Source organism: Typopeltis vanoorti, chromosome 9, assembly GCF_054136105.1.
Source record: "Typopeltis vanoorti isolate ZY-2024b chromosome 9, IOZ_Tvanoo_1.0, whole genome shotgun sequence".
NCBI classification, from domain to species: Eukaryota; Metazoa; Arthropoda; class Arachnida; order Uropygi; family Thelyphonidae; genus Typopeltis; species Typopeltis vanoorti.
The window spans coordinates 136,032,815-136,055,706 of record NC_143557.1 but is presented as its reverse complement, the minus strand read 5'-3'; the positions used below and the strand labels follow the sequence as shown (position 1 = coordinate 136,055,706).

At 37.7% G+C, this 22,892-nt stretch overlaps 1 protein-coding gene across 5 annotated transcripts in view; it reads right to left on the bottom strand.

The window, feature by feature from the left end:
* LOC150103595 (CD109 antigen-like) overlaps positions 1-22,892 on the bottom strand; it is a 716,838-nt gene that overhangs the window by 15,142 nt on the left and 678,804 nt on the right. For all 5 annotated transcript variants that reach the window (XM_090397638.1, XM_090397642.1, XM_090397639.1 and 2 more), the window contains 2 exons: positions 13,836-14,010; positions 9,699-9,804 (listed from right to left, as the gene is read on the bottom strand). In XM_090397638.1, the coding sequence (XP_090253764.1) occupies positions 9,699-9,804; positions 13,836-14,010 (281 nt within the window). The remainder of the gene's footprint in view (positions 1-9,698; positions 9,805-13,835; positions 14,011-22,892) is intronic.

Below are 22,892 nucleotides of genomic sequence, written 5' to 3'. Positions count from 1 at the left end.
GAGAGAAGGAAGAGGGGAGATATGATAGAGACCTACAAGTTGGTAAGGGGTTGTTATAGGATCAATGGTGGAGAAGTTCTACAGAGAATAGTGGGAGATCAGGGGAGAACCAGAGGTCATGCCTGGAAACTGTATAAAGAGGGTGTGAGTAGGGGAGTGAGAGGCAGGTTTTTTTTATGCAGAGTTGTGAATGATTGGAATGCCTTGCCTGAGAGTGTGGTGTCTGCAAGGAGTTTGAATGTGTTTAAGACCCGGTATGATGAGATGTGTGTGAGATAAAAGGACCTCCTAGATGAGTCTTTGACTCCATGAGGTCTTGTTTAATAATAATAATAATAATAATAAATCTTGGTATTTCTAGCCTGGCTCCCACTGATGAGACCTCAATAAAGGTCGAAACCGGTCTGGGTAGTGGCCCCTTGCCTTTAATACAAAACATCATACATCCCCTTCTTGGAGATGTGTTTTGGCATTAAGGGTAAATATTAAGATTAGTGATTAGAACTTGCTCCACCTTTACCACAAGTTGGCTTGGTCTTGCACTACCTGTGGGATCAGCTAGTCTTGCATAAATTGCAGGCACAAACTTGACATTTTGTCTGTTTGCTTACTTGAAAAAATGGAGTAAAACCAGGTTTAAAATTGCTTGGTATCTTTAACATAACTATACCCAAGTTAAAAATACTTTCTACATAATGTATAATTCTCCCCAATTTTACACCATCTAGAAAACAACCGAAGATCTCCAGTTAATCTGCATGATATATCATTTACAAAGAAGTGTTAAACAGCAGGTACCTAAGAACAAAACCCTGGGGCACACCACTGGTTATGTTCCTTTTTGGAGGCACTGCTCCATCATACACAATCAGTGGTGTAGCTAGAGCTTTTGCTGCCCCTCTCAATACACACCAAAAATACTACAAAAAGTCAAAACGACATATAGGGAAATAAATTAAAACACTATGTTTATTTGTGAAGTAAAACTTTAATTTCAACATTCTAAAATGTTATTTTTCTTGCTTTTCTGTTAGCAAAATCGTCGACGACATTAGCGAAGTCTATTTCATAGTGATGTAGGTAATTCTTAATCACTTTTATTTAGAAAAACTTCTTTCACAACTAGAAACACTTACAGCAATTGTGAGGAAAATTCGCAATAATATTACAATACAGTAAAATCTGAAGTTACACAGTAGGTGGGACCAACAAAAAGCGTGTAAGTCGAATTCGTGTAACTCGGGGTATAATTTTGCATGTAATTTATATATACAAACATACAATTGAGACCAAAGGTTTACAAAAACACCTATATTTTTTAAGAAATATAATCATAATTGTAGTTTTTCGTACATAAAAAAAAAGAAAGTTATTTCGATGTTGATGGTTTAAAAATCTAATAGATTTGTCTGGCGGCATAATGTCTTTTTCTTGTCATGCAAAATTTCTTCATAGCAAGCTAATGATTTTTTTATTCCTTGCCTTGTGGCTGCAATTCATTCCTCATTAGTATTTATGTCCTCCAAAATCTGTAAACCTTTCTTTTATGATTGTTCTTACTGTGGATTCCTGTAGATCAAACTTCTTTGCTAGCTCACAAATTTTCATTCCGCCTTCAAAATCCTTAATAATGTTGAGTTTTGTTTCCAAAGTCAATGTTTTTCTTTTCTTGCTAGCTGTAGAAGAATCGGACTTGCTTCTTTTGGATGACATTATTATTTTTTATGTGATAAAATTTTTGTCAAGAACATAACATTAAACAATCGCAAGGTTTGTAGACTATAAAAATCGTGTATGAATGGAGACCGTGCGAAACACGTCAGTGCTTGTTCACAGCATGTGCGACACTGGCGAATGCGGCCGGCGCCTGAAATATACGACTAGTGGTGAGGTGTGAAGTGGGATGGGAATGCATACATATAAGAAACTGCGTAACTCTGGATTTGGGTAAGTCAGGGTAGCGTAAGTCGGGGTATGACTGCATTTGGAAATGAGTTCTCGAGACTGTATTTTAGAATTAACTGCAAAAGTTCAAAAAGGTTCAAAGTGCTGCCCGGGGCAAACTGCCCCCTCTGCCCTCCCCTAGCTAAACCTCTGTACACAACTTACTTGTATTGTTTAGAGAGCCAATCTTGATCCACCTAACCACTATACTATCCATTCCCATCCTCTGTAGCTTCCATTACCACAGCCTTATTAACATCAACCCCAATGAATGCCTGATACATCTGATTCTTTCACTTCCCATTCTCTTAATATTTGCTGCCCTTCTATATATTGCACAGTATCATTTACACCAGTTTGATATACACTGATAAAGTGTACATTCAATAATTCACTATATCCTTTTTAATGGTCACTCAGCTGCCATGACTATCCACCAGTGTCAACCTGTCACAATTATTCTTCCTCCTGATTTCAAAGAATTTGTTTGAATTAACATTGGTCTGACCAGTCAATTTTGTTGTTATCATCAGACCTCCATGGATATTAATGAAATGTGTGTGTGGAGGGGGGGGGGATAGATTCTCATTACTGTCACTTTGTCCTCATGCATGCCTTAAAATCCTTCAGCATCTCATCAATAGTTATGAAGAAGCAAAAAATCACCTTCTACTTCCCTGTTCATCACTTTTTTTTACTTATTGCCTTTTGCTTCATTCTGTGAATAATTTCTTCTGTATTAAATTAACTAGTAAAATTTCATCACCAACTTATTATTATTGCACAGTCACTTCCATGGAAGGCTCATAATGCGAGACCTAGCCTATCAACACAATATCTCTTGTACCTCTTCTTGAAACATTAACAGACAAAGCACTTGCAAATGACTCAAGCAACCCATTTCATTCATTCACCACTCTCCAAGCAAAAAATCAAATCTAGTCCTCACACCCTTGCTAACCACACTCTTACACAATTTCCAGTATAGTGGGAAAAGTTGTGAGCATGTTGCTGAGATATGAGAATGATGAGTTGAGACAGAGAGCAAGAATCATGAATGGTATGCTAGTAGAACTATGTGAGGAGAACTATATATATATATATATATATATATATATATTTGAGGGAGGAATGGAATTATTCAAATGTGACAGATTGCAATTGAATGGCTTTTGAGTGAGTGAACTGGAGAAACTGTTGCTAGATAGCAGTGCAGTGTGTAATGCAAACAAGAGATCTGAAGTAAGAGGGAAGTGAAAGATCAGGAGAGTGGTATTGAAGAGAATTATCTCTTCAATACCACTCTAAGAGAATGAAGTGTGCATGGCAATGGAAACAGTAATAATGTGAGAGATGAAGAGAGAAGTCGAATGCAAGAGAAACAGGGAAATGGCAGAAGCCCAGAGATGGACTGGAAGACATTGCATAGAGAGAGTGAATGCTGGGAGTAGTAGTCAATGTATGTATAGAGATGATCAGCATAGAAATGAAACAGATTTGTATGTGAGTGGAATAGTTTGGACTGAGTGGATATATGCAGTAAGTAGTAATAAAAGTGATTGGGCAAGGCCTGGTGTGACAGAAAAATCACAACCAAGTGGCTTCGGTGGGATTGGTTATAGACCTAAGTGAATGCTGTGTTTATTTACAAATGCCAGGAGTATCAGAAATCAGGTAGATAACATTGTTTCATTCAACGAATTTATTTGCCCCAAAATCATTGGAATAAGTAAAACATGGGTGAATGAAAATAGTATCCTGAAGGGAATAGAAATGGAAGGGTACAGAGTTTTTTTGTGAGGACAGACAAGAGAAGAAGGGACAGGCTAGTGCTGCTGATGATACCAGGAGAATTATGTCCACATAAGGTAGACACGAAAGAGGGAAATAATGACAAGGGTTTTGAGGCAGTGTGGTATGAGGTTAAGGTTGGCAGGAAGAGATTTAGTTAAATGTTGTTATAGGCCAGGCAATATGGAACATGGTGATGAAGAAATGTGTAAGCAACTTTGGTTAGTGAACAAGGAAAGGGTGATTATTATGGGTGATTTTAATTATGGCAGTATAGAGTGAAATGAAAAGATAGTATTTGGGAATACTAAAATTTATTATTATTATTCAGGCCTCCATGGAGTCAAAAGACTCATCGTGGGAGGACTTTCCTAGGAAACACAAAGTCTATCATACCGCTCCTTGAACTCATTGACTGTTCTTGCTCTCACCACGCCATCAGGCAATGCATTCCATGCTTCAACCACCCTCCATGCAAAGAAACCACTAATCATCCTCTTGCTCACAGTTTCCTTTAATAACTTCCAGGGATGGCCCTGCAGTCCACATTCTCTCAGCTGATCCTCATAACTAACATTGTACAGTACTGAAACTGTCTTTGTTATCCGTCTTTGAACCCTTTCCACACTTAATTTATAATCTTCAAATCCTGGGGACCAAATCTGAGAACAAATCTAAGTGTGTCTGCTCAGGGTCTTATACAACAGAATGATAAATCTTTTATCTCTGCAGGTCAGCATCCTTCTCATTATTGCAGCAATCCTCTGTGTTACCTTCACCACCTTTGCAATATGTCCCCTGAATTTCAGATTTCTATCAATCATCAACCCCGGATTTCTTGTCTCCCCTACTTCCTCCAGTACAGCTCCTCCAATTGAGTATGCAGCCTCCCATTCATGTATCCCAAACTTCAAGACTTTACATTTTGTTGCATTAACCGATACCCTCATCCATTTGCCCATCTATTCAGTTTATTCAAATCCTCTTGAAGGGCTGCCACATCTGCACTATTACCAATAACCCTTCCCAGCTTCACATCATCTGCAAACAACTGGATATCCCCTTGCAATCCATTGACAATGTCATTGATATAAATATAATAAATTTAGTTTAATCCTTTATCCAAGTGTAAGCAAACAAACTGTGCACCTGAAGTATCTTCAGGACTGAGGCAACTTGTGGTAAAGGTGGACCAAGCTCTCATCACTCCTTGTCTCAGTATCTCCCATAATGCAAAGCACATCTCCTGGCAGACATGTATAATGCTATGCATTACGTGAAGGGCCACTACCCAGACTGGTTTCAATGTTTATTGAGGTCTCGTCAGTGGGAGCCAGACCCAAAAGGCAGAAGCAATGGAGAAGTGATGTTTTGCTTTTGCCTTAGTATCACCATTTCTGGATCTGGCTCCTACTGACGAGACCTCAATAAAGGTCGAAACCGGTCTGGTAGTGCCCTTCCCTTAATGCATAGCAATATACATGTCAGCCAGGAGATGTGCTTTGCATTATGGGAGATCCTGAGACAAGGAAAGTTTGTTTGATTACATTTGGATAAAGGATTAAACTAAATTTATAATAGTCTAACCAAGTGGGGAAAAAACTTCCAACATCTTTCTCTAAATCCAGAGTAATTTAATAATAAGGTGATACACCTTTTAGCAACTCGCATAGGTAAATATGACTTATACGTTGCTTCTGCCTTAGTATCACCACTTCTGGGTCTGGCTCCCACTGAAGACACCTCAACAAAGGTCGAAACCGGTTGGGAGTCGAAACCGGTTGGGAGGCACGGCTGTTGCTGTTATCCCTTGGATGAAATATAAGCAAATGAGCGGCTCTGCTTGGTGGGGAGGTTAGCATGCCATGGTGTAGAGCCAACTGGTTCTGAGAGTTCTTCTCAGTGGCAGGGTGAGCCTGTTACTGAGGGGAACAACGCTGAGGTTTTGGAGTTTGACCTGTACTTGAACATTCAATAAAGGTCAAAACCAGTCTGGGTAGTAGTCCTTTCCTTAATGCATAGTATTATACATGTCTGCCAGGAGATGTGCTTTGCATTATGGGAGATACTGAGACAAGGAGTAATGAGAGCTTCGTTGCCTCAGTCCTGAAGATGCTTCAGGCGCAAAGTTTGTTTGCTTACACTTGGATAAAGGATTAAACTAAATTTATTATAGTCTAACCAAATGGGGAAAAAAACTTCCAATGTCATTGACATAAAGGTTAACCAAGACAGGTCTCAGTACTGAGCCCTGTGTAGCCCCACTTGTAACCTTCTGCCTCCTTGATATTGCCCTACATTTCTCCTCCTACTGGCCACATAGCTAAAAAATTCCCAAGGAGTTTCTTTAGATCTTAATGCCAATCTCTTCTCATATTCCAGTTTCGTCTTCCTTACAATACTAGTCACTCTTCTGGCCTGTGTCTTATACTCTTCATGCATCTGCTCTCCACCCCTCTCCTTATTATTATTATTATTCAGGCCACCATGGAATCAAAATGTTTTGACTCCTTCCTAAGAAACACAAAGTTTATCAAGACTCATTGAGGAGAGGTCCCCCCCCCCCTAAGAAACACAAAGTCTATCATACCACTCCTTAAACTCATTGACCATTCTGGTGCTCACAACTCCATCAGGCAATGCATTCCATGGTTCAACCACCCTCCATGCAAAGAAATCACTCCTCACCCTCTTGCTCACCGATTCCTTTCGAAACTTCCAGGGTTGGCCTCTTGTCATCACTCCTTTCTGCTGTTCAACCAAACAAAAGAACTCCCCAGTGTCAACCCTGTAACCACCTCTCAACACTTTAAAAGTCTCTCAATCATATCACCTCTCCTTCTTCTATCTACCAAACTCTGCAGTCCACATTCCCTCAGCAGATCCTCATAACTATCATTGTACAGTCCTGAAACCATCTTTGTACCCTTTCCACAGTTAATTTAACCCCTTCAAATCCTGGTGATAAAATCTGAGAACAATAGTCTAAGTGTGGTCTGATCAGAGTCTTATACAACAGAATGATAACTGTTTTATCTCTGCAGGTCACCGTCCTTCTCATTATTGCAGCAATTCTCTGTGTTACCTTCACCACCTTTGCAATATGTCCCTTAAATTTCAGGTTTCTATCAATCATCAATCCCAGATCTCTTGTCTCCCCTACTTCCTCCAGTATAACTCCTCCCATAGAGTATGCACTGTCCCATTGAGGTTTCCCAAACCTCAAGACCTTACATTTTGCTGCATTAAACCGAGACCCCCATTAATTTGCCCATCTATCTAGCTTATTCAAATCCTCTTGCAGGGCTACCACATCTGCACTATTACTAATAATCCTTTCCAGCTTTGCATCATCCGCAAACAACTGAATATCCCCTTGCAATCCACTGACAATGTCATTGATATAAAGGTTAAACAATATAGGTCCCAGTACTGAGCCCTGTGGGACCCCACATTTAACCCTCTGCTTCCTTGAAATTTCCCCACCATACACAACTCTCTGATACCTATCGGACAGCCAATCCTGAATCCAGTTGACCAATCTGACATCCAGACCCATGTGCTGCAACTTGAATATCAGCTTATCATGTGGCACCCTGTCAAATGCCTTAGCTAAGTCTAAGAAAATGGCAGTATACGCCTTTCCCTCATCTAATGTTCTTGTAACTTTATTATAAAAGGCTAGCATATTGCTAAAACAAGAGCGCCCCCTTCACAAATCCATGTTGACTCTCACAGATAACATTACCCTCATCTGCCCAATGCTGTATACGGTCCTTCACTACTTTCTCCAAGATTTTACTAACTACTGATGACACACAAACTGGCCTATAATTAAACACTTCCAGTCTGCTACCGCCTTTATGCATTGGCACTATCTTACCTTCCTTCCATTCCCTGGGGCACCTTTGCCAAAGCCAGACTTTCATTGAAAAGCTAGGTTAAAGGCACTGTCAGTTCCCTAGCACATTCTCTCAAAACTCGTGATGAAATACCATCCAGTCCCACAGCTTTACTTACATCCAGAGTACTCAGTATTTGGAACACACTCTCCTCCTGCACCTCTAAACCTCGAATGCGCCCTATCTCTCTAGTATTCAAATTGACTCCTCCAGGATGAAATACTCCAATAAAGTGTTCATTGAACAATTTCACTATGTCCTCTGCATCCATCACTCTATTCCCATTTTTATCCCATAATGTCATTCTTTCACAGTCATTTCTGTGAAAAAATTCCTTAGGATTTTCTTTGGATCTTAGGGCCAATCTCCTCTCATATTCCAGTTTCATCTTCCTTACCATACTAGTCACTCTTCTGGACTGTGTCTTATACTCTTCATGCATCTTCTCTTGACCTGTCTGCTTATATCTCTTCCATAGCCTCTTTTTTGCATGCAATTCCTGTTAAATATTGTTTTTCATCCCCTTTACTCCAAATTGTGTTCTCTTGTTCACTCGTGGTATACAACTTACCATTGCTACTAACAAATATTCTTTCATAATTTCCCACGCACTAATGATATCCCGTCCTTCCAATTCCTCCCTCCATGAAACTTCCTTAAGTTGACGTCTTAGACTATTATAATCACCTGTCTTATAAATCTGTTCCATAATCTCTTTTTCACCTGCAGTTCCTGTTTGATATTGTTTGTCATCCACTTTACACCAAATTGTGTTCTCTTCTTCACTCATGGAATACAGCTTACTACTGCTGCAATTTGAGTGGGGTTTCTCGCTTTCCTTCAGTTGGTGAGAGTGATCCTTAAGTAATCACATGGATTGTGGCCAGCCATATGAAGAATTCCGAGAGGAATGGCTATGTGGAAGTAAAAAGCTGGTGATTATGAGAAACTTAGGAGACAACTTGTTTGTTTAATATGAAGCCTACACTGGATCAACTTCCAAAGGAATGGAAGGAAGGGAAGATTGCATCACTTCATAAAGGAGGTGACAGAACCCAAGCATCAAATTATAGGACAATCTGTGTGTCATGTGGTGTGGTTAAAGTGTTGGAAGGATGGTGAGGATCCAGAATTGGGTTGAGAACAACCCAATGGTATTATCTTTGATGAGCAGCAGAGGTTTGCTAAAGGGAGGTCATGTTTTTACTTGACTTTCCTACTTGTCATCTGCTTACTTATTATAATAAAGCGACAGCTGCATTGGATGAAAGAGAGAGAGATGGATACACAGTGGTATATTTAGATTTTGCAAGGACTTTTGATAAATTACCACATGATAAGTTGATAGTGAAGTTATAGCAGATGGGGTTCGATATTAAACTAACATGTTGGATTGGAGTTTGGCTATCTGATAAGTATCAGCAAGTTGTGTATGGGGAAGCAATATCCCAGAAGAGGAAAGCCGCTAGTGGTATGCCTTAGTGGTGTGCTGTTTAATCTGTATATTAATGATATTGGAGAAGACTTGAATGAGGGTATTCAATTGTTTGCAGATGATGGAAAGCTGGGATGAACTATAAGGAGTAGAGCAAATGTTGTGGCCTTTTAAGAAGATTTGAATATACTGAGTGAATAGGCACTGGAGTGGAGATACCAGTTCAATGTTGCAAAATGTAAGGTTTTAAAATTTCTAAAACAAAATGGGATGTAGAATTTACTCTTAGTGGAGATATATTGTTTGAAGCAGAGAAAATAAGACATTTTCGGGTGATTTTGTATAAGGAGATAAAATTTAGAGGGTGCATTGTCAAAATTTTTAGGAAAACACAAGAAATTCTGGCAATGATGTGGAGGTCACTGACTTATAGAAGTAAGGAGATTCTAGTTCTATTGGCCTTGATTAGGCACTTATTGACTATTGTGCACAGATCTGGTCACCTGGTTTTCTGAATTTCTAAAAAGTTAGTGGTATCACTCACTAAAATTTGTGTACCTAAAATTATGCAAAATTACTGGAATTATAAGTTATATATTATGAAAACAATAATTTTTAATACCTACCAGGAGCATAATAATCATAAACTCTTGCAGCAATCCACCGAGTCATATTGGCAACAGGATACCATCTTTCCATAGTGAATGATACACAAGTCGATGTTGTGTCCAACTGAAGGAAAGAAAAGATGTTTAAATAAACATACAAAGCATTTTAAGTTACTGCAATTATTGTTATATTACTTTCAGAAAACCTTAATTAAGCCAACTAAGTTATTATTATTATTATCACCATACCTACATGAAATCAAATTGCCAGCCTGGTTGGCTGAGTGGTTAGCGTATCCGCTCTCCAGCCAAAAGGCTGCGAGTTCAAATCCTGCCTTGGGCTTGGATATTTGTGGTTGTCTGTGAAAATAGTAGTGGTAGTGGTGGACAGTAGATGGCACTGGTGTTGTGGTTCATTGTAGTTAGTGGGTGGTGGAGATAGAGAGTTGTAGAGTAGATACCCTCTCTTGATGAGTCTTTGGACTCAGTGTCAAGTAATATTGTAATAATAATAATAATCAAATGACTATCATAGGAAATCCACGTTTCATGCAAAAATATTATCACACAAGGCCTTTAACCCATTCACATTTTCTATACTCACCACACTCTCAGGCCATGCATTCTACTCTCCAACCACTTTCTATGCAAAGAACCTTCTTGTCACTCCCTTGCTCACTCTCTGTATACAGCTTCAAGGGATGGCCTTGTATTCAACCTCTATCTCCTTATACTTCATGAAAAATCTTCCCTACATTAATCTAGTTAGAAATAAAATGTGTTGTGAATGCTAGATGTGTAATAAGTTTAAAATTCAGTATAATAGATATGCTGCCTGCACAGAGTTTGTAATGATAATAATAATAATAATACTAGTTGTTGATAAGCATTTAACAGACAGATAAATGGGGCTCTTCAGATTTGCTGAAGAGCCCCAAGAAGGGACAGAAATAACACACTATCCCTAGAAGCTGTGCAAGGGTGAGAAGCAGGATTTTTGCATTGTGGATAGTGGTGAGTGAGCAAAATGTGCTGCCTGAATGAAAGGTGAGAGAGAGAGAGAGAGAGAGAAAACGGTGAATGAGTTTAGGAAGTATACAATAGACTGTGTAGTGCCTAGAGCGAATTTCACACGTGTGTAGGATATCTTCTATTTAGTGATAAGCACCTCTGTAGCGCAATTGGAAGAACGACGGTACATTGCACCCTTTGATTGGAATAGGCTTATGTTCAATTATCGTTGCAACGGGAGGAATCTTTATCTGGACGATTTTCAATCGAAGGTGAGTTAGCCTATCTCATACGGAGATAGCAGGGTTTTTTCTCCCGGAAACTCGGGTTTTTCATCCTGCATACAGACAAATCGGCCCTTCAGAACACACGCAATTTACAAACATAGAATACTAGTTGTAGTGGTGGTGGAGGTGGGCGGTAGATCATGTTGATGGAGATGATTCGTAGTAGAGGTTCGGTGTAGTGGTTGAGGCAGTTGTATCAGTTGAGACAGTTGTGGGTGTCCTCCCGCGATGAGTCTTCGGACTCCTTGGAGGTGTCAGGAATAATAATATCAGATTATTTTACATTATTTTTTAGCATTGGCTGATTTTAATTAAATAAATAAATAAAAAGCAAAGGATAACTTTTGGTTGTTTTATTATTCATCACGTATGTAAACATTTCCTAAATGTATAGAAAAAATGCATTAATTTTTGCTATACATTTAGGCCTATTAAAAATGTTTGATTGTGATATTTATTTGCAAAAAGGACACAATCTCTAATTTAGTATTTATTTATTATTATTATTATTATTCAGGCCTCCATGGAATCAAAAGACTCATCGTGGGAGGTCATTCTTAGGAAACACAAAGTTTATCATACCCCTTGAACTCACTGACCGTTCCTGCTCTAACCACTCTCTCAGGCAATGCATTCTATGGTTCAACCACCCTCCATGCAAAGAAACCACTCCTCATCCTCTTGCTCACAGCTTCCTTTTGTAACTTCCAGGGATGGTCCCTTTGCATCGCTCCTTCCTGCCATTCCACCAAGCAAAAGACCTCCCCAATGTCTACCCTGTAACTGCCTCTCAACAGTTTAAAAGTCTCAATCATATCACCTCTCCTTCTATCTACCAAACTCTGCAGTCCATATTCCCTCATTCAATCCTTGTAACTGACTTTGTACAGTCCTGAAAACATCTTTGTTATCTGCCTCTGTACCATTTCCACAGTAAATTTATCCCCTTCAAATCCTGGGGACCAAATTTGAGAACAGTAGTCTAAGTGAGGTCTGATCAGGGGCTTATACAACAGAATGATAACTCTTTTATCTCTGCAGGTCAGCATCCTTCTCAGTATTGCAGCTATCCTCTGGGTTACCATCACCACCTTTGCAATATGCTCTCTGAATTTCAGTTCTCTATCAATTATTATCCCAGATCTCTTGTTTCCTCTACTTCCTCCAGTATAGCTCCTACAATCGAGTATGCATCTTCCCATTGATGGATTCCAAACTTCAAGACTTTGTATTTTGCTGCATTAAATCGATACTCCCATTCATTTGCCCATCTGTCTAGTTTATTGAAATCCTCTTGCAGGGCTGCCACATCTGCATTATTTCTGATAACCCTTCCCAGCTTGACATCATCTGCAAACAACTGAATATCCCATTACAATCCATTGACAATGTCATTGATATAAAGGTTGAACAATGCAGGTCCCAGTACTGAGTCCTGTGGAACCCAACTTGTAACCTTCTGCTTCGTTGATATTGCCCCACCATACACAACTCTCCGATACCTATCAGACAGCCAATCCTGAATCCATTTGACTAACACGACATTTAAACCCATGTGCTACAACTTAAATATAGGTTTTCAGAAGGATGAAGAGATGTTGGAAAGGGTCCAAAGGAGACTGACTAAGGTAGTTTCTGACCCTCTGGAATGTCGAGTATGAGGAAAGATTGAGAAGATATAATTTGCAGAGTCTCTGGTGGACAGGAGGAAGAAGGAAGATATGATAGAGACCTACAAGTTGTTATAGGATCAATGCTGGAGAAGTTTTACAGAGAATAGTGGGAGATCAGGGGAGAACCAGAAGTCATCCCTGGAAACTGTATAAAGAGGGTGTGAGTAGGGGAGTGAGAGGCAGGTTTTTTTCTTACAGAATTGTGGATGATTGGAATGCCTTGCCTGAGAATGTAGTGTCTGCAAAGAGTTTGAATGTGTTTAAAACATGGTATGATGAGCTGTGTGTGTGTGATAAAAGGGCCACCCAGATGAGTCTTTGACTTCATGAGGTCTTGGGGTGATAATAATAATAATAATAATGATAATAATAATATCAGCTTATCATGTGGCACCCTGTTAAACGGCTTTGCAAAATCCAAAAAAATGGCAGTATATGCCTTTTCCTCATCAATCGCTCTTGTCAGTTTATTATAAATGGCAATCATATTACTAAAGCAAGAGCACCCCTTAACAAATCCATGTTGATTTTCACAGATAACATTACCCTCATCTGCCCAATGCTGTATATAGTCCCTCACTAATTTCTCCAAGACCTTAACAATTACTGATGACACACAAACTGGTCTATAATTAGACACTTCCAGTCTGTAATATATATATATTTCTGTAATATAAACCTGCGAGAAGAAAATATCGAACTTTCCATTGACATTTTTGTGCCATCAAAAACTGCAGTCTTCTTTCTACACAACTTTCATCTCACTGGTATGTTGCTTACCATATCAGGCAATAGTGGGTTTGTATGAAAATTGTACTTCTGAAAAGGAAGTGAATTATTGAGTGGTGAGTGAGAGACAAAGAGAATTCAAAAATAATATCTTTAGTTACAAATAATTAATAGTAGTGTTGATTTATGGTATTGCCTTAAGGGTGTGTGTAAAATGTTTATGTTTCACAAGTGCTATAAATTTGCATTATAAACAAACTTATCTCCTAGAGAGAAATATCAGATATCCCACACAAATCTGCAATTGTTACAGCTTTTTTACGGCTTCTATTCTTATTATTATTGTTATATATATACATAAATTTTCATCGTTACATATATGATCATTCAATTAATATACACTGAAGAAGCGAATTCATTCTAATGTTGAAAATGGTTCCATGTTACATACTTACATAATCAAAATAGAAGACAAGTTTTCTCTCTGAGTAACGAGCCTCTCGTAGATTACGTACTTTTTGAGAACGTACATAACTGTCCAGATTTTGCTGTTGTATAATGTAGCCTGTTGGAATATCAACTTCCAGAACAGCCATTCCACTTGATGAACTTTCTGATGTATATGTCCAACTAAGAAAATGCAACATGAAGATTAAAAACATTATTCAAGCATATAACGTTTTTTTTTCAAGATTATAATTAAATATGTAGCTGAAAAATGTGTTAAATATGTGCTAAAATATGTAGTTAAAAATGTAAGAGACTTAAATAGCTCTCATTATATATATATTTTTTTTTGGGGGGGGGTGAGACAAATTCCACATGAAATAACTGATAATGTGTAAATATAATCACAGTACTAAGTGTTAAAGTGCTAATATCTGAAACAGAATCCTCACATAAAATTATAGACCAATCAGTATCTCAGAAGTATTAGTATTGTTGGTGGTGGTAGTGGTAAAAGTACCTGGAAAAGTTGGGCAAATGTTCAAAGAGGGAATTCAGGATGGGTGTATAAGAATATGATGATCTATGAGAGGCAGCATGGCTTTGTGAAGGGTCAATCGTACCTTATTATACTATTTATTATAATAGAGTGACAGCTATGGAAACTAGGGGAATGGACAATGATATTGCTGGATTTTGCAAAGGCATTTAACAGAATACCACATCGAACTCTGTTACACAAATTAGAACAAATAGGAATGTATATGAAACTGGTAATATGGATATGATAGACATAGACACCAAAATGTAGTATATGAAGGAGCAGAATCTAGGAGAAAGCAGGTGACTAGTGGTGTGCTGCAAGGTTCTGTGCTAGGACCACTTCTTGTTTGCTGATGATGCAAATTTGGGTATGGTAATAGTCAATCAGCAATATGGAGAGCTGCAGGATGATTTAAATAGGCTTTCAGATGGACAAAAGATAAGGAGTGTCAGTTTAATGTGGAGAAATGCAAAGTAACTGATGAAACTAGGGATTTGGAGACAATTCTAGATAGAGAGTTGAAGTTTAGAGGACACATTGCTAATGTTGCATAGATTACTTAGTTACTGAAGAAAACACCAACACGCAGATATAAGGAAGGTATCCTTCCTCTTTATAAGACCTTAATCCATCCAAATCTGGATTAATGTGCAGGTAGAGTCACTTGAGTTTGGTTTCTTCAAGATGAGGAAGTAGTGGAGAGGATCCAGAGGCGAGTGGTCTGTGGAATGTTGCATATGAGAAGATTGAAGGTTTGTGGAGAAATGCAAAAGTTGGTTGATAAGCAAAAAAAAAAATGACTTATTCTTCTGTTTCCTCTTGCACTTGGCTAGAGGGGACAGAATAAGAGGTTATCACTAGAAGTTGAGTAAGAGGGTGGTTTGCATGGAAAGTGGGTGAATGAATGGAATGAGCAGCCAGAGCCAGTTCTGAGTGTTTTGTCTATAAATAAGTTCAAGAAGAGGTACTATAGATACTGTGTGGATAGTTTGGATCTCCCATCTTTGCATTCCATGGAGGTACTTCATGCAATAATAATAATATATCTAATTGGAAAGTGCAATCTAGGTGATACGTGTTTTTTTTTTTTATTTTTATATATTTTGTTTCATATTTTGTTTAGTACATACACTAACCATTACTAACACCATGTTCCAATACAAAGATGTGCATAAATTCACAAGAATTGGAAAGATGATGCAAGAAATAAGAAAGTTTTTTATGTGACTCCAACTCAAAAAGGCCGTAAGCCTGAAGTTTATTAGAACCACAAATGTGCTAAAGATTTTTTCTGTTTTTATTAATTTTATATATAAAATTCATTATAAAATTCACAAAATTCACTCCTTCATAAAAGAGATGAGAGAATTCAAGCATCAAATTATACGCCAATCTGTGTATTAGGTGTTGTGGTTAAAGTGTTAAAAAGACTGATAAGAAACAGGATCCAGAATTGGATTGACAACAATGGTATTATCTTTGATGGACAGCATCAGAGCCTAATCAACACCTTCTTGGACCCCTGGCAGAAAGAGAAATGTGAGGCCCCTATCACATTTCCTAATGTTCAGTAATAATAATAATAATAATAAGATACTCATTGATGTTGAAATCCCGAGTAATTCCATTGGTGGATGTGAAGGCGATATTCAAAACAAAAATAACACAACAATTGTGTTATTTGCCCATATGCTTCCCCATAGCAAAACTAACTTTATAAAGTGACTTTTCTACATTTTGATGTGGCAAAATCATGTATTAGGCATCAAAGTTAATATTTTGTAAAATCTCACGTTCAATGATCATTAAACTTCAGTGGTTTATTTCTTTTAAGGTTACACGGTGAACAGCACTCATATTTATGAATTTAGGGACACAAAACACACGTGTTGAAAATATTATTTTACTGATTAATAATAAAATAATAACTTGACGTTTTGACCCCTGTATTGAGGTCATCATCAGAAGGATACATGTGTATAAGAACCAAGCTACATGCTGTTGCACTCTATACAGGTAAATTACATCTATGTTGTTAAGTAATCTTTTTTCTTAGCCTGCCCTCTAGTGATAAAAAAAACCCAATAAAAACTACAATAAACTCTGCTAAAGTCCTCGCGTACTAGGATTTTTCAGGAATTATACAGTTTATATTGTTATATTACGATTATCTTCTGAATATTACAGGTTGCTATTGAATGTTCAGGAAAAATAAATAAATAAATAAAAAAAATAAAACTTCACCAAGTCTTCTTGTATTGAGATTTTTCTTCGTGACTGCTATGAAGGTTGCAGATGGGTCCTCCACTTTCTTGGAATGGTTAGACCATCATTTTTATTCAGATTTGGATCATGTTTGAGCATTTCACATGCTTCCTTGAATTTCCGCTCGAACCAGGTTTTGGTGTGTAAGGACTTGGTACCTTTCCAATCAGTTCTCTGGTATGTTTGGAGTGCGTGGTCAGAAAGGCCGGTTTTTCCAAAATGGAGGTATTTTATGTTGTTTGTGTTCATCCTTTCTGATTGAGATGGTTCGCTCTGTTTCCCCTATGTATGGTATGTCACATGTGCAATCTATTTTGTAAACCCTTGGGGTGAGCTAGGTGTGGCAGGGGATCCTTGGAAGAACTGAGTAGGTGTATTAATTTTGTCGGAGGTTTAAAGGTGGTTTTGATGTTGTATTTGTGTAGTGTTCTGTCTATTTTTTCTGAAATGCCTCTAACATATGGTATAGCAATAGCATTCTTGAAATCTTTTTTGTTATTAGTGGTATCTTTGTGGAGGATCTTGTGAATGGTTTTTATACTGTATCCATTTTTTATAAAGGTATGTTTGATGGTCTCATATTCATTGTTAAGAGCTTGTTCATTTGAACAAATGGTTTCAGCTCTGTGTTTAAGGGTGCATATGACCCCTAGTTTTTGTGTTGGGTGGTGATAAGAAGTTTTGTGTATGTACTGGCCTGTGTGTGTAGGTTTACGGTAAACTGAGAAGGAGAGACAGCCTGAAGGATCTCAACATCATGTTGGAGGCTTAATGGATTTTTTACAACACTCAAAAATAATTAAAATAGAATTTAATACTTCCTATATTTCGTCCTAGTCACTAGGACATCTACGAGGATTACAAAAACACTTAATGTAACATGCACACACAAATCTTACAATACTAAGCCCGACCACGTGGGTGACACTAAAGTCCTATCTAGGTGGAGTGCCCTCTAAGGGCGGTAGTAGGTGGCCTGGAATGTAAGGTGGGACCTCTGGTGATGAGTGTTTCCCAAATCTTCGGAAGCTTAATGCAACCATATTTATTAAGATTTGGTTGGTTTCTGAGAGCTGCTGCTGCTGCTTCTAAGAAAAGTCTCTCTTTCTTGAATTTGCTGTGGTGGAGCATGGTGGTTTTCTTCCATGATACTCTGTGGGTGGTGTCCAGAACATGGTCCGCCAAGCCTGAATGGCCATAGTTGTATTTACAGATGTAAGACTTGTGTTCCTCCAGGTGGATGGATGCTAATCTGCCTGTCTGTCCAAAGTACACCAGCTTACAGGAACAGGGTACTTTGTAAACTCCAGGCAGAGAGAGAGGAGGGAGCTGATCTTTCGTAGAACGGATAAGGGTAGCAAGTTTGTGGTAGGGCTTATATGCTGTGTGTAGGTTGTACTTTTTTAGTATCTTGGCTGTTTTTCAGATGTGCCACGGATGTAGGGTATGGTGATGGCATTTTTAAAATCTTGTTGACGAGAAGGACGGGGAATGGGGGAAGAACTGATTATTTTTTTTGATACTGTGTTCGCTGTAGCCATTGGAGAGGAAAGTGTTGTGTATGTGGTTAAGCTCAGTAGTAAGGGCAGTACCACTGGAACAAAGATTGTGGGCTCTCTTGGTAAGAGTTTTAATAATGCCATATTGTTGTGAGGGATGGTGGTGGGAGAGTTTGTGAATGTATCTGCTTGTGTGTGTGGGTTTTCTGTATACAGTGAAGGCAAGAGTATCATTAGGCAGGCGTGTGACTAAGGTGTCTAGGAAGGGTAAACAATTGTTCTTTTCCTTTTCCATAGTAAACTGGATTCTTGGATGTAGGCTATTGAGATGACTGAGGAAGGAGTCTAACGTGTCTGGGCCATGAGGCCAAATAGAGAACACATCATCTACATATCTTAGCCAGATAGAAAGTTTGAGTGGGGCTGAGTCTATGGCTCGTTTTTCGAAATCTTCCATATAGAAATTGGCAAGGGGGGGTGAGAGGGGGGAACCCATGGCGGTTCCCTCTATCTGTTTGTAGATTTTGTTCTTCCAAGAGAAATACCCAGAGTTAATGGCAAAGGAAAAGAGATCTAAGATGTCAGGAAGGTCAGCCTAAAGGAAGACGTGTGACAAGTGTGTCTACGAACGGAAAAGAGTTGTTTTTTTCTATTTCAATGGTGAATTGGATGCGTTTGTGTTGTTTGTTCAGGTGGCTAAGGAATGTATCTATGCTCTGCGGCCATGGGGCCAAATGGCAAAAATATTGTCAATGTATCTGAGCCAAATTTTGGGCTTTAGGCATGCCGATTCTAGAGCTCATTGCTAAAAGTCTTCCATATAAAAGTTTGCTATCGGGGGGAAAGTGATGAGCCCATGGCTGTAACCTCTTTTTGAAGGTAAAAATTGTTTTGCCACACAAAATATAATAATAATATCCGGAGCAGATATTTCGTGTGGTTTAACTGATTTAAGTAGTTCAGTAGTTTTCTTTTTGTTGTGTTGCGTGGGGTTGTAAGTTACCATTTGGTAGGTGTTATGGTCCGATACCACATGGTTTATTTTTTTCAATGTAGGTTGTCCGATTTAAAACAACAGTGGCATTCCCTTTATCTGCTTTTGTGATAATAATGTCACAGTTATTTTTTAGGGATTTGAAGGGCCAGTTTTTCTGCTTTGTTTAGGTTGCTGCTTAATTTTTTGGTTGAATTTAGTAAACAGGCAGTTTCTATCTGTATTTTGTCAGCTAAATTGGAGGGGAGGGATCTTAAACCTCTCTCGATATGATATATTATATCTAGTTTATTTACTGACCTCAGAGCAATGGCGTAATTTAAACCTTTCTCCAGTAGCGAGCGTTCACCTTGGGTGAGGTTGTAATCCGATTGGTTGATAACTAGGCAGTGGTCTGATGGTGGTTGGTTGCTCCTAACTGCATTTGTGGGTGATTGGTTGCTCCTTTCATTATGGCGTCGTAATTGTCTTGTGCTTTCCTGCAGTTTTAATGCTTGAAACTTTGTTATTAATTGTTCTTTGTTTTGGCCGAGTCGTCTGTGATCTTGTCTAGAATATTCCAAATTTCCGGATTAACGTAACTGGATAGCTCAAATTTTAGTTGTAACACTTTGGCTTGGGTAGATGCTAAGTTCTTTTATGCCTTGTGGATCTGTTCTCTTAACAATGCTTTTTCTAGCCTGGCATAGATACGGAGCGCTTTAGGTGATGTAAATTTCTTCTTTAGTTTAATGCAGTTGGGTATTAAATTGCTGTCTCTACATCGTTTCAAAAAGGCTAGTCGATTAATTAACATGGAACTACATATCTTTAGCTTACTGTAGAGGTTGCACTGCTTGTGGGTCACATCTCCATGGATTATGACGACTCTTTCTTTTAAGGTTAGGTGATCAGCATTCATATTTATGAATTTAGGGACACAAAACCACGTGTTTAAAGGATTATTTTACTGATTAATAATAAAACAATAACTTGACGTTTCGACCCCTGTATTGAGGTCAAGAACCAAGCAACAGCATGTAGCTTGGTTCTTATACACATGTATCCTTCTGATGATGACCTCAATACAGGGGTTGAAACGTCAAGTTATTATTTTATTATTAATCAGTAAAATAATCTTTTCAACACGTTTGTTTTGTGTCCCTAAATTCATAAATATTAGGTGGTTTAATTGTGACTGTGCCATTCTGTTTCTTAATTCATTTTTTTTAGTAATTTCATTTTAGAAAATGAATGTTCACTGCAGGCATTAGTAACCATCATTGAAAGAAAAATCTTCATAGAGATTTCCATATTAGGAAATACTGAAAATATATGTTCATGCATATAAGCATAAATTTTGTTAATGATAACACAATCTTCTTCTTCATTTGTGGTTAAGGCCTTATCACCTCCGTTTGCTTTCTTCACTGATTCTATATCCATCATCATGTGTGACCTAAAGTGGAGACATTCCATGAATAGTTCTATAGAAGTAAGGTCTTCGCTATAGAAGTTGGCTAGATCATCACAGTGAGTTTTTATGTCTTGATCATCTAAAGCAGTGCTTCCCAAACTTCAGGATATCAGGGCCCCATTTGGAAAAATTAAAATATTCCACGGCCCCATCGAAAAAAAAATAGTAATATAGACATATATTTAGAAAGTATTTTACCTTGGGTATAATAAATGTTAAAAATACCAAGCTATTTTAAACCTGGTTTTACTCCATTTCCCAAGTTTTGTCTGTTTGCTTACTTGGGAAATGGAGTAAAACCAGGTTTAAAATAGCTTGGTATTTTTAACATAGACATATATTATTATAATATTTATTGTATTTATATTCAATACAAAACATACACAATGAATATTGCAAAAATCAAATGCAAATATTACATTTTTAGCATCTTACATACACATTTGACATGGCACATCATCTCATATTTTTATATAGATAGATATATTGTTATTGTGCATTTGCAGTACAAGCACATGAAATTTAAAATGATTAGTAATAAAGAAAGAATTAAAAACATAAAAGTTTAATAACAATTTAATGTGATGGATGTGCTTCAATACTGCTACACCAAAGCAGGTGAAATATTTGAAACTGCAATTCTTAGATTTCTGCTTTGAAATTAAACTTATATGAATAAGCATATATTTACTAATATTCATTAAGTGCCGAAATACGCAGGAAGCAAAATTTGCGAACCCGCATCAATGTGTGATTTTTTTTTTTAAATATAAAAAATAACAAAAAAGAAATAATAAATAATAAAAATTAAATATGTTTCTTTTAAGATAAAAAAAAATCTACTTAGTCTTAAAACATTTTAAATTTGTTTTCATTATTTCACAGCCCACAGTTTGGGAGGTGCTGATCTAAAGTATGAAGAGTTTCTAAGAAGCCAAATTTATTAAACATTTCTTTGTACTGTTTTTCTCTCAAATCCAAACTAGTCACAAAGGAATCTATGATTGGAATGTGTCCACTCAAAATTTCCTGTTGCACTTAAGTTGCAAATTTGAGTCGTCTGTGTTTCTACCACCATCTACAAATGTTAGAGTGCTGCTGCATTGTTTTATTCATTTATATGAATCCTGGTAGTTCTTATCCAGTGACTTTTCTTTCGCTTGGGATTCATAGTCTTCAAAACAGTTTATTTTCTCAGTTACAAATACCTTTAAGGATTTAAGCAATATCATAGCAGTAGATAAGTTCGTGCTTTCTTTCTGGAGGACTTGGGTCACACTGTTAAATCGTTTCAGTATATCATTCCAAAAAATAGTCAGAAAATTTGTTTCTAGTTGTCTAGTTTGTCTCTTAAACCCTGAGCTGTAAGCCATGTTTCTGATGATTCCTGACTCCCTCTTAAATCATCCAAACTCGATCTGATTTCTTCATAACCTTTGTATAGAGCACTTATTGCATCTGCATTTGCAGACCACTGAGTTCTTGACAATTGCTTTACCACTTTAAGCCGAGATCCCAAATGCGAAACAGTTATTTCCCAATGATAAGGCGAAGATGAAAAGAAATTGTAATGATTTTGAACAAAATCAAAATAAATGGTGACATTTAAGATACTATTTACTGCATGAACACTTACAAGGTTCAAGGAATGTCCTGTGCATGGTATATACAATGCATATCTATTATTATTATTATTATTATTATACCCACCCCAAGAACTCATGGAGTCAAAGACTCATCTAGGAGGCCCTTTTATCACACACACACACAGCTCATCATGCCGTGTTTTAAACACATTCAAACTTTTGCAGACACCACATTCTCAGGCAAGGCATTCCAATCATTCACAACTCTGCGTGAAAAAAACCTGCCTCTTGCTGCCCTACTCACACCCTCCTTATACAGTTTCTAGGGATGACCTCTGGTTCTCCCCTGATCTCCCACCATTCTCTGTAAAACTTCTCCAGCATTGATCCTATAACAGCCCCTTACCAACTAGTATAGGTCTCTATCATATCCTGGGCACAATAGTCCACGTGTGGCCTAATCAAAGCCTTATACAACGGAACAAGAATCTCCCTACTTCTACACGTCAGTGTCCTCCGCATCATTCCCAGAAGCCTTTGTGTTGTTTTCACAATTTTGGCAACGTGTCCCCTATATTTGAGATCCTTATCCACTATCACCCCCAGATCTCTTATTTCCTCTACCTCCAACAATATATTCTCACCAAGCATAAATTCTGCATCCCATCTTTGTTTTCCAAATTTTAAAACCTTACATTTTGCAACATTGAACTCACATCCC